At 33.6% G+C, this 12,852-nt stretch overlaps 1 protein-coding gene across 1 annotated transcript; it reads left to right on the forward strand.

The window, feature by feature from the left end:
- Positions 1-1,890: 1,890 nt before the first annotated feature.
- LOC134269731 (uncharacterized) lies at positions 1,891-9,049 on the forward strand. The gene is made up of 4 exons (XM_062751934.1): positions 1,891-2,052; positions 4,009-4,082; positions 6,212-6,362; positions 8,603-9,049. Exons 1-4 carry the CDS (start codon positions 1,965-1,967, stop codon positions 9,028-9,030), a joined length of 741 nt encoding a protein of 246 aa, XP_062607918.1. The 5' UTR covers positions 1,891-1,964; the 3' UTR covers positions 9,031-9,049.
- Positions 9,050-12,852: the final 3,803 nt, after the last annotated feature.

Raw genomic sequence — 12,852 nt, forward strand, 5'->3', positions numbered from 1 at the left:
CAGGGGGATCAGACATGACCCCCCCCCTCCCCCATAACTGCCCATGGTTTACTTTTTCCCTAAGTGGGGGACACAAATTCTCTGAATTAGCTTGTTTACTTTTTAATCCGACATATACGTATTCGTATTTTGAGTTTTCCATATCAAAATATGGACACTGCCATTATATTCATATTGGAGGCGGGGGATATCATTTAGTGAGCTCAATGCTCACAGTACCCCTAGTTTAAATTTATAATCATGCTGTGTTAAATATCGAGAAGACATATCAATAGTTATTACCAAAATTTTTGATAAAATGTTGTCACTGTCTGAAAGTTGCGTTGAAGGTCATAGCAAGTTTTTTTCTTTTTATGCAGGTTTTATTCTCTATACAGAACACGATTTTATATTTATCTTGTATATGATCAATGTAAATTTATTTTTAAAAAATAGTTGTAATTGACCAATCTAAATTTATTTAAAAAATAGCTGTTCATGTATTCAAATAAGAGACAAATTCCATTCAGTACGACAAACAAGAGGCCCATGGGTCACATCGCTCACCTGAGAAGCTTTGACCATTCCGTTCTTTACCAGATTTCCCCCTTGTAATAGATATTGTGACCCCATCCTACCCCACAGATCATAATTTAGACAATTTGAAATCTACACTACCATATGATGCTTTGATTCCCCATTGTAAAACTTTGATACCCCATTGTGGCCCCGCCCTACCCCTGGGGGTCATGATTAGAGCAATTTAGAATCTACACAACCCCAGGATGCTTCCACATAAGTTTCAGCTTTTCTGGCCAAGTGGTACTTGAGAAGATTTTTAAAGATTTTTCCTATATATTTCTATGTAGAACTTTAATTCCCCATTGTGGCCCCGCCCAACCCTCGGGGGTCATGACTTGAACAATTTAGAATCTACACTACCCCAGGATGCTTCCAAATAAGTTTCAGCTTTTCTGGCCCAGTGGTTCTTGAGCCGAAGATTTTCAAAGATTTTTCCTATATACTTCTATGTAAAATTTTGATTCCCCATTGTGGCCCCGCCCAACCCCCGGGGTCATGATTTGAACAATTTAGAATCTACACTACCCTAGGATGCTTCCACATAAGTTTCAGCTTTTCTGACCCAGTGGTTCTTAAGTAGAAGATTTTCAAAGATTTTTCCTATATATTTCTATGTAAAATTTTGATTCCCCATTGTAGCCCCGCCCAACCCCCGGAGGTCATGATTTGAACAATTTAGATTCTTCACTACCCCGGGATGCTTCCCCATAAGTTTCAGCCTTTGTGGCCCAGTGGTTCTTGAGTAGAAGATTTTAAAAGATTTTTCCTATATATTTCTTTGTAAAACTTTGATTCCCCATTGTGGCCCCGCCCTACCCCCGGGGTCATGACTTGAACAATTTAGAATCTACACTATCACAGAATGCTCCCACATAAGTTTAAGCTTTTCTGGCCCAATGGTTCTTGAGAAGAAGATTTTTTAATTACGCCACCCTATTTTTGTGTTTTCTTTATTATCTCCTCTTGTGAGGGAATTTGGCCCTTCATTTTAACAATTTAAATTTTCCTTTACCCAAGTATGCTTTGTACCAAGTTTGGTAAAAATTGGCCCAGTGGTTCTTGAGAAGAAGTCGAAAATGTGAAAAGTTTACAGACGGACAGACAGACGGACGGACGGACGACGGACAAAATGTGATCAGAAAAGCTCACTTGAGCCTTCGGCTCAGGTGAGCTAAAAAGGACATGACAATCAGTTGTTAAATTCATGTAACATTAGTTCAGAAGGTTGAGTTGAACTGTTCCCTTTAACCCTTTAATTTTAATGAATGAATTACCCAGGTGGTAGGCCTAAATTATCATAATCCAAAATCGAAAGTGAAAATATTTCTTAATTACAAGAAAACGGAAAACGGAATATTTCGCAACATAGCGAAATTCCATCATAGTCTTTTTCAACACGTACAATGAATGGGAGATACGGATTTATTATAGTGATAATCGTCAGTATATTTGTTTTATTCCTATCCAGTGTTGTTTACTGGATCTGGAAAGGTGAATGATAAGTATTTGAATTTTTGTTTAATTAAGATATATCTAATCAACGTTTTAGAAAAAAATTATTTGAAGTGAAACAGCAAAGTAAAGTATCGATTTTTATGCTAATTTGTTTAGTTGCCATGTCTCTAAGAATGTGTACCTAATTTTCGGATCATGCAGTTGTAACCTTTTTCCTTCACTCAATTGTTTTAATTAATTTAAAGATTGCTGCAACAGATTCAAAGATATGCATTATTATTTTATGAATTTCATTACTACATTTTTTTGGTCACTTTGTATAGTGAACAAAAAAAGTTTTACATGTAACAAGTATATCAAGGAATTCAATATAATTTAAGATATATGGGTTTAATCGATTCCGTGAAAAACGCTTTTTTTAATCTTTCTTTCATTTATATCTTAATTGAATGAAAGCACTTTGAATGTACATAACATATATTTTAAGAGGCGAACAATCAAGTAAAATATTGAATTGAATTGACGTTCTATCATAACCGGTTCTTTTGGGAAATAAAATGTGTTATTAATTTGGTGAAATTACCCTTTTATTTGTTAAAAAACTCGTCATTCAATATTAAAAAGAAAGTATTCATGAATTCAACAAAACACCAAGACAAGATCTGTAGGGCCCGGGATATTAGTATTCAAAGTAATGATTCTTGAATATGATCGAACAATGACAATTAATACAAAACAGAGAATGTGGGTATAACAAACGGTATTCATGCCAAAAAGACGATTTCTACTTTAAACCCATTCATAACTTTTAAGTACAATAAACAACAACACACCATTTAGACATAGCAACGACACGTAGCAGCTTTATCATATCATTTCCATATTACATGCAAAATATGAAAATCAATTATTATACGAGGGATGATCAAAAAGTTCGCGAACAAATTAAATATCTACATTAAGTTTCATTGATCATTCTTTTTAACGAAGCCCTCTCTGATTTCAATTCATATCATTCGGCCCATGCGCTAATCACGTGATCCATGCAGTCACGTGACATGCTCTGAAGCAATGTGTTCATAGACACTAACATATTTTTCCGAGTCTAATATATATTACCATGCAAGTTTTTATAACAAGAACAGTCTATTAATCAGAAATGACCCAATCTCGGAAACTGGATGGTTGGATAACGATATCCTTTCCCAGAAAGAACATGGTGACCATCACAAACCGAGTTCTTTGTTTTTGGAACGTCGTTTATCCAATATGGATATACACAGTATTGTTTTAGGAGTCTTCTTCTTATTATATTCAATATTTCAAAAGTTTAGATTAAACGTTATTTTAGGGATTTAATAATAATAATATTGTAAAGATATTCAATCATTTTTCTAGCTCTAACTTCACAATCTTTCTTAACAAATTGCCTAATAAAGGATATATGTCTTCCCCAACTTGCTTTCGCTGGGCTACAAAACAGACGATCTCCCTCCCTTCAATAAACAACCAAACCAATTTATTATTGAACTTCTGGAAAGTCTATTGTCTACATAAACTTTGTACAAATTATTATAAATTACTTCAAAGGAATTTTCAAGTTGTGCGCTTAAATTTACAGCAGTCCAGTTGCTCGAGTAATACTACATAAGACAACCATTTTTCGTCGCGCGTCACCTACATATTGATGATATTCACATTGTGACGTCACAATGATGGAGAAAATCATTACTTTTCATTTGCTATTTATAGAACATGAGCATTGTTCTGATCTGAATCGTGGTTTTGTAAATATAGAGATACTAGTAGTTCGCGAATTTTTTTATCACCCCTCGTATGCATGTAGATCCTAAAAATATTTTTCCTTTGAAAGGATATGATTCGAAAAATTTAATATAAGATCTTTTTTTTGAGATATGATTTCGTTGTATTCGATTTCTTTTATTTAAAATAGTTCTCAAAAAATGAATTTATAATGATAATATTCAATAGACCAAATCGCTGAGAAATTTGGCGGCGAAGATTCGGTTGCATCTAAGATAAAGAACGGGCTCTACAATGTGAAGGTAAGACATTGTATCAAGCTAAAAAAAAAACTACTGTTAAAACATTATTAATGATTGTGGCCCATTGCGCTCACCTGAATGAAGTACATGTAGCAATTTTATTAAATCAGCTATTTGAAATTCCAAGATGTTTCAATCAAAAAAAGCAAAAAGTTAATCGTTTAAGTCAATTCCCAAAGAAAACGGCATTTTTACCAAAGTTTTTGTCTACATAATTCCCTGATAGTAGTGTTGTTTATCTTGATGTAATATGACCTTTGCTATTAAAACTTATTTTTACAAATTGAATTTGAATTTTATTCATTGGAGGCTATGGATATTTTACAATCCCAGATCGGTCATGTTCTTTTAACTTCAGCTCATTCAAAATTTAAAACTACATAAAGGGTCAATTAATATGGCGTGTAAAACGTTGCTAAATTCGATAATGTTGTGATGTATATTCAAAATCTTGTAATGTATATTCAAAATCTTGTGATGTATGTTCTAAATCTTGTGATGTATATTTAAAATCTTGTTATTTTGTATATTTGAAATCTTGTGATGTATATTCGATAATTTTGTGATGTTTGTTCTAAATCTTGTGATGTATATTCTATAATCTTGTGATGTATATTCGATAATCTTGTGATGATAATCTTGTGATGTATATTCAAAATCTTCTGATGTGTGTTCTACAATCTAGTGATGCGTGCAATGATTTTGCATTATGAGTAAAATAACGCAAAAGTATTCTAAGAACGTAAGGATAATTTTCATTGGTTAGAAATAATAAAAGTAGACGGAGCGGCGGTCGTACTAAGCAGAGTACGCTTGTACGATCGAGTACTTTAGTGTACGGTAGTAAATGAATTATTATTTAATGCAATTAATCTGCTTTTTTTATGTTTTTTTTACTCAAGTTTACACAATAAATATATATATTAAATAAAATGTGTATGTTTTCCTTATTTTAAGAGTTATTTCAATTTCTGATTCCAGGTTACGGTTTATCGTTTGATCCCGATTCCGATCGTATTTAACTTGAAATGTTTCATTGTTTATGTGAAAAATATTAAGCATACGTAATGCAATTAATAAAATTTTTGATAAATACAAATTTTAGTTGAAATTAGTAAGTCTAAAACAAAATAGTAATCTTGATCGGGGTGTTAATAATCTTTAATGCATTGAATCCTGGATATTGTTTTATTGTCAAAATATCTGTAGAAAAACAACAAATATTTGAGACAAATATTGCAATGTTATTTTATAATAATGTTTAATGAAGTTGTATATACATAAATAAACAATCCAATTGTATTAAATTACACAATTTTTCAAGCGTACTCTAAACTACTTTATCGAACTCTAGCGTACTCTGTTAAGTAGCACCGCCGCTCCGGCTACTTTCATTATTTCTAAACCAATGAAACTTGTCCTTACTTTTTTAGAAAACTGTTGCGTCACATTATTCATAATGCGTTATCATTGCACGCATCACTAGATTGTAGAACACACATCACAAGATTTTGAATACAAATCACAAGATTACCGAACATACATCACAAGATTATAGAATATTCATCACAAGATTTCGAATATACCCCACAAGATTTCGCATATACATCACAAGATATTGAACATACATCACAAGATTATAGAATATACATCACAATATTTTGAATATACATCACAAGATCGAACATAGTTTATAGAACATTCACAAGATTTCGCACATCACAAGATTATCGAACATACATCACAAGATTTTAAATATACATCACAAGATATATAACAAGATTTTGAATATCATTAGGCCAAGATTTCGCATATACATCACAAGATATTGAACATACATCACGAGATTTTCAATATACATCATAAGATATACATAACAAGACTTTGAATATACATCACAAGATTTTGAATAAACATCACAAGATTTTGAATATACATCACAAGATTTAGAACATACATCACAAGATTTTGAATATACATCACACGATTTGAATATACATCACAAGATTAGCGAATTTAGCAACGTTTCACACGCCATAAATTAACGTTTGGTCTCAAACCCTTTTGCGTCTGTTTGATATTACCAGGCTTTTCAGTCAGACAAAATTACAAGTAATTGCGTATTTCAGGTAAACCATCTCGATGCTTCAATAGTAGAACAACAGCTTAACCAGTTTACGAAATGGGAGGAGGGCTCCGAAGTAACACATGCGAGAAGAATTCCGATGGCGAAATTACAAGATTTCCTCGATCATCTTTTGAAAACTTATGGAGATAGTGGTAAGGAAATTCTCATCCTTAAGTCTCATCATGTCACCTGATCCCACCTCTGATGTTTTGGAGGTCCGTGTTTGCTCTGCTCCTATTTTGTATTGTTTTATGGACTTTGAGATTGAATACTGTTTGTTATCTCCATATCCTTCCTCTTAAGGATATCTGATCCCCAGCCAGGAAGGAAAACTCGTTAAATTATCATTTGATTTAAAAATTCTCAAACTGAAGCTTGAAATAGAAAATCTTAATGCAATATTTTTTTTTCATTTTATGCGAATCAGTAAGATTCAATGTTCTTTGAAGTTCATATTAAAAATTTTCTCATAAAAAGGCTCAGTATTTGTACTCCAAATTTAAAGAAATCAAATTTCCTTTAATCTATGCCGTCAAAAGTCCTTAAAACAATATACAAATAGAGCAGAGGAAGCGTCGACCCCCAAAACATTAAACGAATCAAAGTTTTATAACAGTGTCACAGCATTGGTTCGTTTCTTGCGTCTGAGGGAATTATCTTACAAAAACAAATTTAAAGATAATTCGTACATAAGCATTTTATAAGACCAAGTTCAATCAATAAATTAACAAATCCTAGTGTATTGGAGTGTAATATATAATAGTAACAACACAAACATACAAATAATAGTGAAACTTTTTCAATTACAGGACTCCTGATGTTGTGTGTTTTTTCTTAGATGAGGTGTCAAAAACCAAGGCGCACGTGGACGCTAAACAAAGAAAGAACTTCGAATGGCCTAATTGCAGTGAAACTTTTTCAATTACCTGTTTTTTTTGTATGCATTTACGATTTAATAATAGTATTATTCGAAAGCATTTTCATTATTTGATGGTTGGTTCATTCCAATGACAGTCAAGAAGTCGAATATTAGTTGACATCTATATATGTATTATGAAATGATATAAGTTATGATAAAAATAATTCATAAGTATATTAAACAAGAGGCCCAGGGGCCACAGCGCTCACCTGAGCACATCGGATAGGAAAAAGTACATATCAGATCAGAACTGAAAGTTTACTGAGGTGGGGGCTTGAATTTTAACCCCCCCCCCAGGGGTTCATGATTTGAACAAACTAGAATCTACACTACCTGAGGATGATTCCATATAAATATCACTAATCATGGCTTTGAAGTACTTGAAAAGAAGATTTTAAAAGGTATCCCTATATACCCCTATGTAAAACTTGGGTCGGCCATTTTGGCCCCACCCTAGTCCCGGGGGTCATGATTTAAACAAAATTGAATTTACACTACCTGAGGATGATTCCACATGAGTTTCATCTTTCCTGGCCTAGTGGATCTTGAGAAGAAGATTTTTAAAGATTTTTCTTATATATATTCCTATGTAAAACTTGGGTCGGCCATTTTGGCCCCACCCTAGCCCCGGGGGTCATAATTTGAACACATTTGAATCTACACTACCTGAGGATGATTCCACATGAGTTTCATCTTTCCTGGCCCAGTGGTTCTTGAGAAGAAGATTTTTTTAAAAATGCCATTAATTTTTCTCTAATTCATAATCATCTCCCCTTGGAAAAGAGCGTGGTCTTTCATTTGAAAAAACTTGAATCCCCTTTACCCGAGGATACTTTGTAGCAAGTTTGTTTGAAATTGGCCCAGTGGTTCTTGAAGAAGATGAAAATGTGAAAGGTTTACGACGACGACGACTACGACAACGACAGACAACGGACAAATTTTGATCAGAAAAGCTCACTTGAGCCTTCGGCTCAGATGAGCTAAAAATGGAATTTTTTTTCAAAAGCCTGGATACCTAATAGTATATTTTTTCCTTCCTAAAATGTATTTGTTGATCAATTCTCAGTAGGAAAATGTATAATATGTGTTTTCATTTGTATTTTCTTTGTTAAATGAAATTTTTTCTAATTTTCTTATATGATATGATTAAGTCTTTAAAAAGATAAAAGATTTACCATGCATGGGTAAATACACATTACCTTTACCAATTCAGATACATTTTAATAGGCATTTTCAATCATTCAACGCCTGATTTCAAAACATGAGAACAGAACTTCCTAAAGCACAATATGTTTTGTATTAAATGGACGAATTCAATATCCTTTTACATAACCCAAGATTTTCTTTTGTTCAATTGTACCTGTATACATGTTGATTCAAGAGATTTTACATACGAACTTATGCTAATTTCGAACTGCTATTAAAAAATTTATTTATGATTAATGATAAATTATTGCCATTTATGTTTATAAGGCATCACAGAGGCAGACAGGAATAAATGGAACGGAGTACATTTTGCAGAGGAATGGACGTCCAAAATTATTGAGTGGAAATTTAATGCTGACACTGCAGATTCAACCGGTGTTCAGGGAGCACGATTTGGGATCGTAGGATTCGCGAAATCAGCAGATGGAGAATACGTCGATTGTATGTTAGCAATTTACAAACTGGACTTTCGTTTGGCGCCACAAATAGTAATGAAGGACAACTCCATTCTTTGGGGATTGTACGTCTGGTCAACATACCAAAAGATTGAAATTGATAGAAGCATCAGTCGGGAGGAAATTGCTAAATTCCAGAATTTTTTCCGATATAAAGCACTGAATGAATTTAAAAAGGAAGGGGTCATTGATCGAATTTCTTATACAGATCGACTGGAATACAAACCAAACAAAAACTGAATTATATATATGCAACAGAGAGCGCAAAGGAAAGACATTTTCAGATGCTTTCTTTAATTTTTTTTAGATGATTAGATGTATTTTCTTTTCAGAATTAATCATTCGCTTTAGATATGGATGTACATTTCGCTGACTGCATTTTTGACTCAAATTTAATCGTTTTCTTTACACGCTTTTAATTGAGTTTGTATAATCCAAGGAATAAACAAGAAATATAAAATTTACATGTTTGATCTTATGCACATTCAAATGGTTAATATTAGGAAGGTTGTAATAAACTTTGCTTAAGTATTTGTTCAGACTTGGTAAATGACTGAGGTGCTCAGTTGTGACGGGGCAGTTGACTGCATATGGTGGAGTGGAACTTATGGCAGTTGATTGTGACTAACTGTGTAATGATATTTCATTGTGACGACTGAGACTAACTTTTACTAGAATACAATTACGACAGAAATTATTTCTAGGGTAAAATGTAAAAGATAAGTAATTCTCTATACAATTATGCGTTTATACAACGGTTATCTCAGTGATTACTTCCACAATTGGTCTAATGCAAAGGGAAACATTATTTTCGATATCAATTATGAAATATATGGAGATAATGAACACAATTACTAGAGAGAGAGAGAGAGAGAGAGAGAGAGAGAGAGAGACAGAGAGAGAGAGAGACAGAGAGAGAGAGAAACAGAGAGAGAGAATACTAATTAAATCAAAAGTCCATAAAACAATATAAAATTAATAGAAGCAGAGCAAACACAAACTTCCAAAACATCAGAGGTGGGATTAGGTGCCATGGAGGAGTGAGAATCACTTGCCGACCGATCACAATCATAGTATGCTCCTTGACATGATCGGGAAATAAAGGGAAAATCCCATCGTCAATTATATGATTGTGTAAATAATGGCCTAACAATTAGTATGAAAACGTCAAGTCAGCATTTGACCTAATAATAAATTGTATTTGCTGACAAGGTCATTGCAACGACCATAGAATTTACGAAATGATGACTTTAAACGAGACTGCTGATATTCATGTTTCATCGACTTCTTTGTCAACAATTCACCTCGTTTTAGAAATTGCTCATAGAAAACACTTGCTGTGGCCTTCAACTCGACCTTCAGATATATCGACGACATATTGTCAATTAACAATGGTAAATTCCATTCCTACGTCGATACGATATATCCAGGAGATCTTGAGATAAAAGATACCATAGAGTCTGACAAATCTGTTTCATACTTTGATATTTTACTTGAAAAAGACGTTAATGGTAACCTAACAACCAAGTTAAATGATAAACGTGACGACTTTAACTTTTCTGTCGTCAACTTCCCTTACTTATGCAGCAATATACCTTCATCACCTGCATATGGAGTTTATGTATCTCAGTTAATTCGATACGCAAGAGCATGCTCTACGTATGAACAATTTCTAAAACGAGGTAAATTATTGACAAGCAAGTTGATGAAACAAGAATATCAGCAGTCTCGTTTAAAGTCACCATTTCGTAAGTTCTATGGTCGATACAATTTCTTTGTCAGCAAATACAATTTATCATTGAGTCAAATGGTGACTGACGTTTTTCATACCAATTGTTAGTCCATTATTTATACACTGAATTGACGACGGATTTTTCCGTTTTTTCACGATCATGACAATGAGCACACGGCGGGTGTGACCGGTCAGCAGGGGATGCTCACTCCTCCATGGCACCTGATCCCACTTCTGATGTTTCGGAGGTCCGTGTTTGCTCCGCTCCTATTTTGTATTGTTTTATGGACTTTGATATGGAATACTATTCGTTATCTCCATATCATTCATACGTAGAGCAGGCTCTTGCGTTCGGATAAACTGAAAGAGAAAAAAACGTATGCAGACGATGAAGAGAAAAATCAGATTTTGTGAGCGAAGAAAGGTCAAATTATGCGAAGCAATTTGAAACTTTAAAAAACTTAAGTTTATTTTGTTTCATGCTTTATTTGAATAAAAAATGTTGGAGGGAAAGCGTCAAAAATGTAATTTTTTTTTTTAAGGCACTAATTTCAATGCAAAAATGTCATAATAAATGTACTGTAGCGCCAAAAAAGCATATTGACACCAATTCTTTGATTTGATTTTTAATCTAGCTAAGTGTAAAGAAATTAAAAATATACTTGACAAAAGAGTTTAAGGCTTAAACATATTAGGAACCAACCTCCTTAAAAGATTATTACTCAGTAATTTTAAACTGTTACATTGAAAAAAGAAGTTTTATACAGCTGTACCATTTCATTATTTATCTGGATTTTTTATTTTAGATTATGTACCATTAGGGAGCATGGCAAATGAAATTGAGGATGTTTTGAAAAAAATACAGAAGGATCCGGTAAATATCAGATAAGGAATGAGTTGGTCATTGTTTAAAATGTAAGAGAAGTTTGAGGAAGAAGAAAGTGTGAAACTGACGGACGGACAAGGGTAACAACTTTTAATACACCTGACTTTTCTTTAGAAATTTTGAGTTTATTAATAGATTTAGAGTTGTGTGTGTATGTGCTTGAAAACGGGACGGTATTTTAACAGACCATGAGAGATTTATTAATGAGTTGCCGGGCGTGACCGGTCTGCAGGGTAAATTTATTCCTCAATGGCACAAGATTCCTACTCCGATGTTTTAGAGGTCTGTGTTGTCCTGCTCCTGATTTTTATAATTGTTTCAATAGGCTGAGGCTCAAGTGCTTGCTTACTGTTTCTTATCATCATACTGCACTTTTATCATTTAGTTTTCTACGTATTGAAGCGAAAAATGGACACTTCAATTTGAACCCTCTGTAGTAATCTGTAGACAAAATGGTATAAAAAGAAGGGTCTTTCACTCGGGGTGTTGCTAAAACGCGGAACGGAAAACGGAACGGAAAACGGAACGGAACGGAAAACGGAAAATATTTGTCAAGCAAATAACAAAGATTCGCTATAAATCAGATAAAAGAGCAATATTCTTGTTGTAAAAGTCATTTCTGATAAAAATTTATTGTAAACTATTATATATTTATGAGTCATCCACACATACAAAATGGTACTGAAATTTGACCCCCCACCCCCACCCCCCCCCCCCCACACACACATACACACACACGAAATTGGATTTTCGTGTTCGGGCAAAGAAAATATCCCCTAGCTTTATTGCTTGTCAAATTTGTTGCATGTTGGAAATTTTTTACTAACCCCCACCCCTCTTTAAATTTGTTTCCAATGTCAATGTCAATAAAGACAAAAATAACTAGTTTTGATATTCAGATTATGCACGCAGTGTCGAATTCGCGAATGATGAAAGGGGGAGTGGCAGTTTCTGGTCTGTTTAGGGACCCACAGCCACATTAAAAATTAATTTATTAAACCTTATGTATATTTTGGATACAAAAGGGGGGGGGGGCAGACCTATCACAGCTTATAAGACATTTCCGATGAGCAGGAAAACAAACTCATTTTTACGGGGTCATTCATAAACACCCCCTCCCCCAACATACACACATATGTATCGTAAACAAACAAAAGAACAAAATACGGTATTAGCAATAATTCGCCGCAAATAATACGATATTTTAATCATCTTTGTATCATTGTTTGATGTAATGCATTGTAGTAAGGAAGATGCAAAGTAAATTCTACAGGTACAAAAATGACGTAATTTTTAACTATGACGTCACTGATACGCGCTAAACATCGAATGGTCGCGCAAAATCGTTAAATTATGCTGGAAAATGGGTAATCTTTGCAGAAATTAGACCCTTTCACATGCAACAACCACTTTTCTACTCCGCATATAAGATCATCATTACATA

This window comes from Saccostrea cucullata, unplaced genomic scaffold (assembly GCF_032062105.1).
Source record: "Saccostrea cucullata isolate Sc308-1 unplaced genomic scaffold, CSIRO_AGI_Scuc_v1 ctg382, whole genome shotgun sequence".
Lineage (NCBI taxonomy): Eukaryota > Metazoa > Mollusca > Bivalvia > Ostreida > Ostreidae > Saccostrea > Saccostrea cuccullata.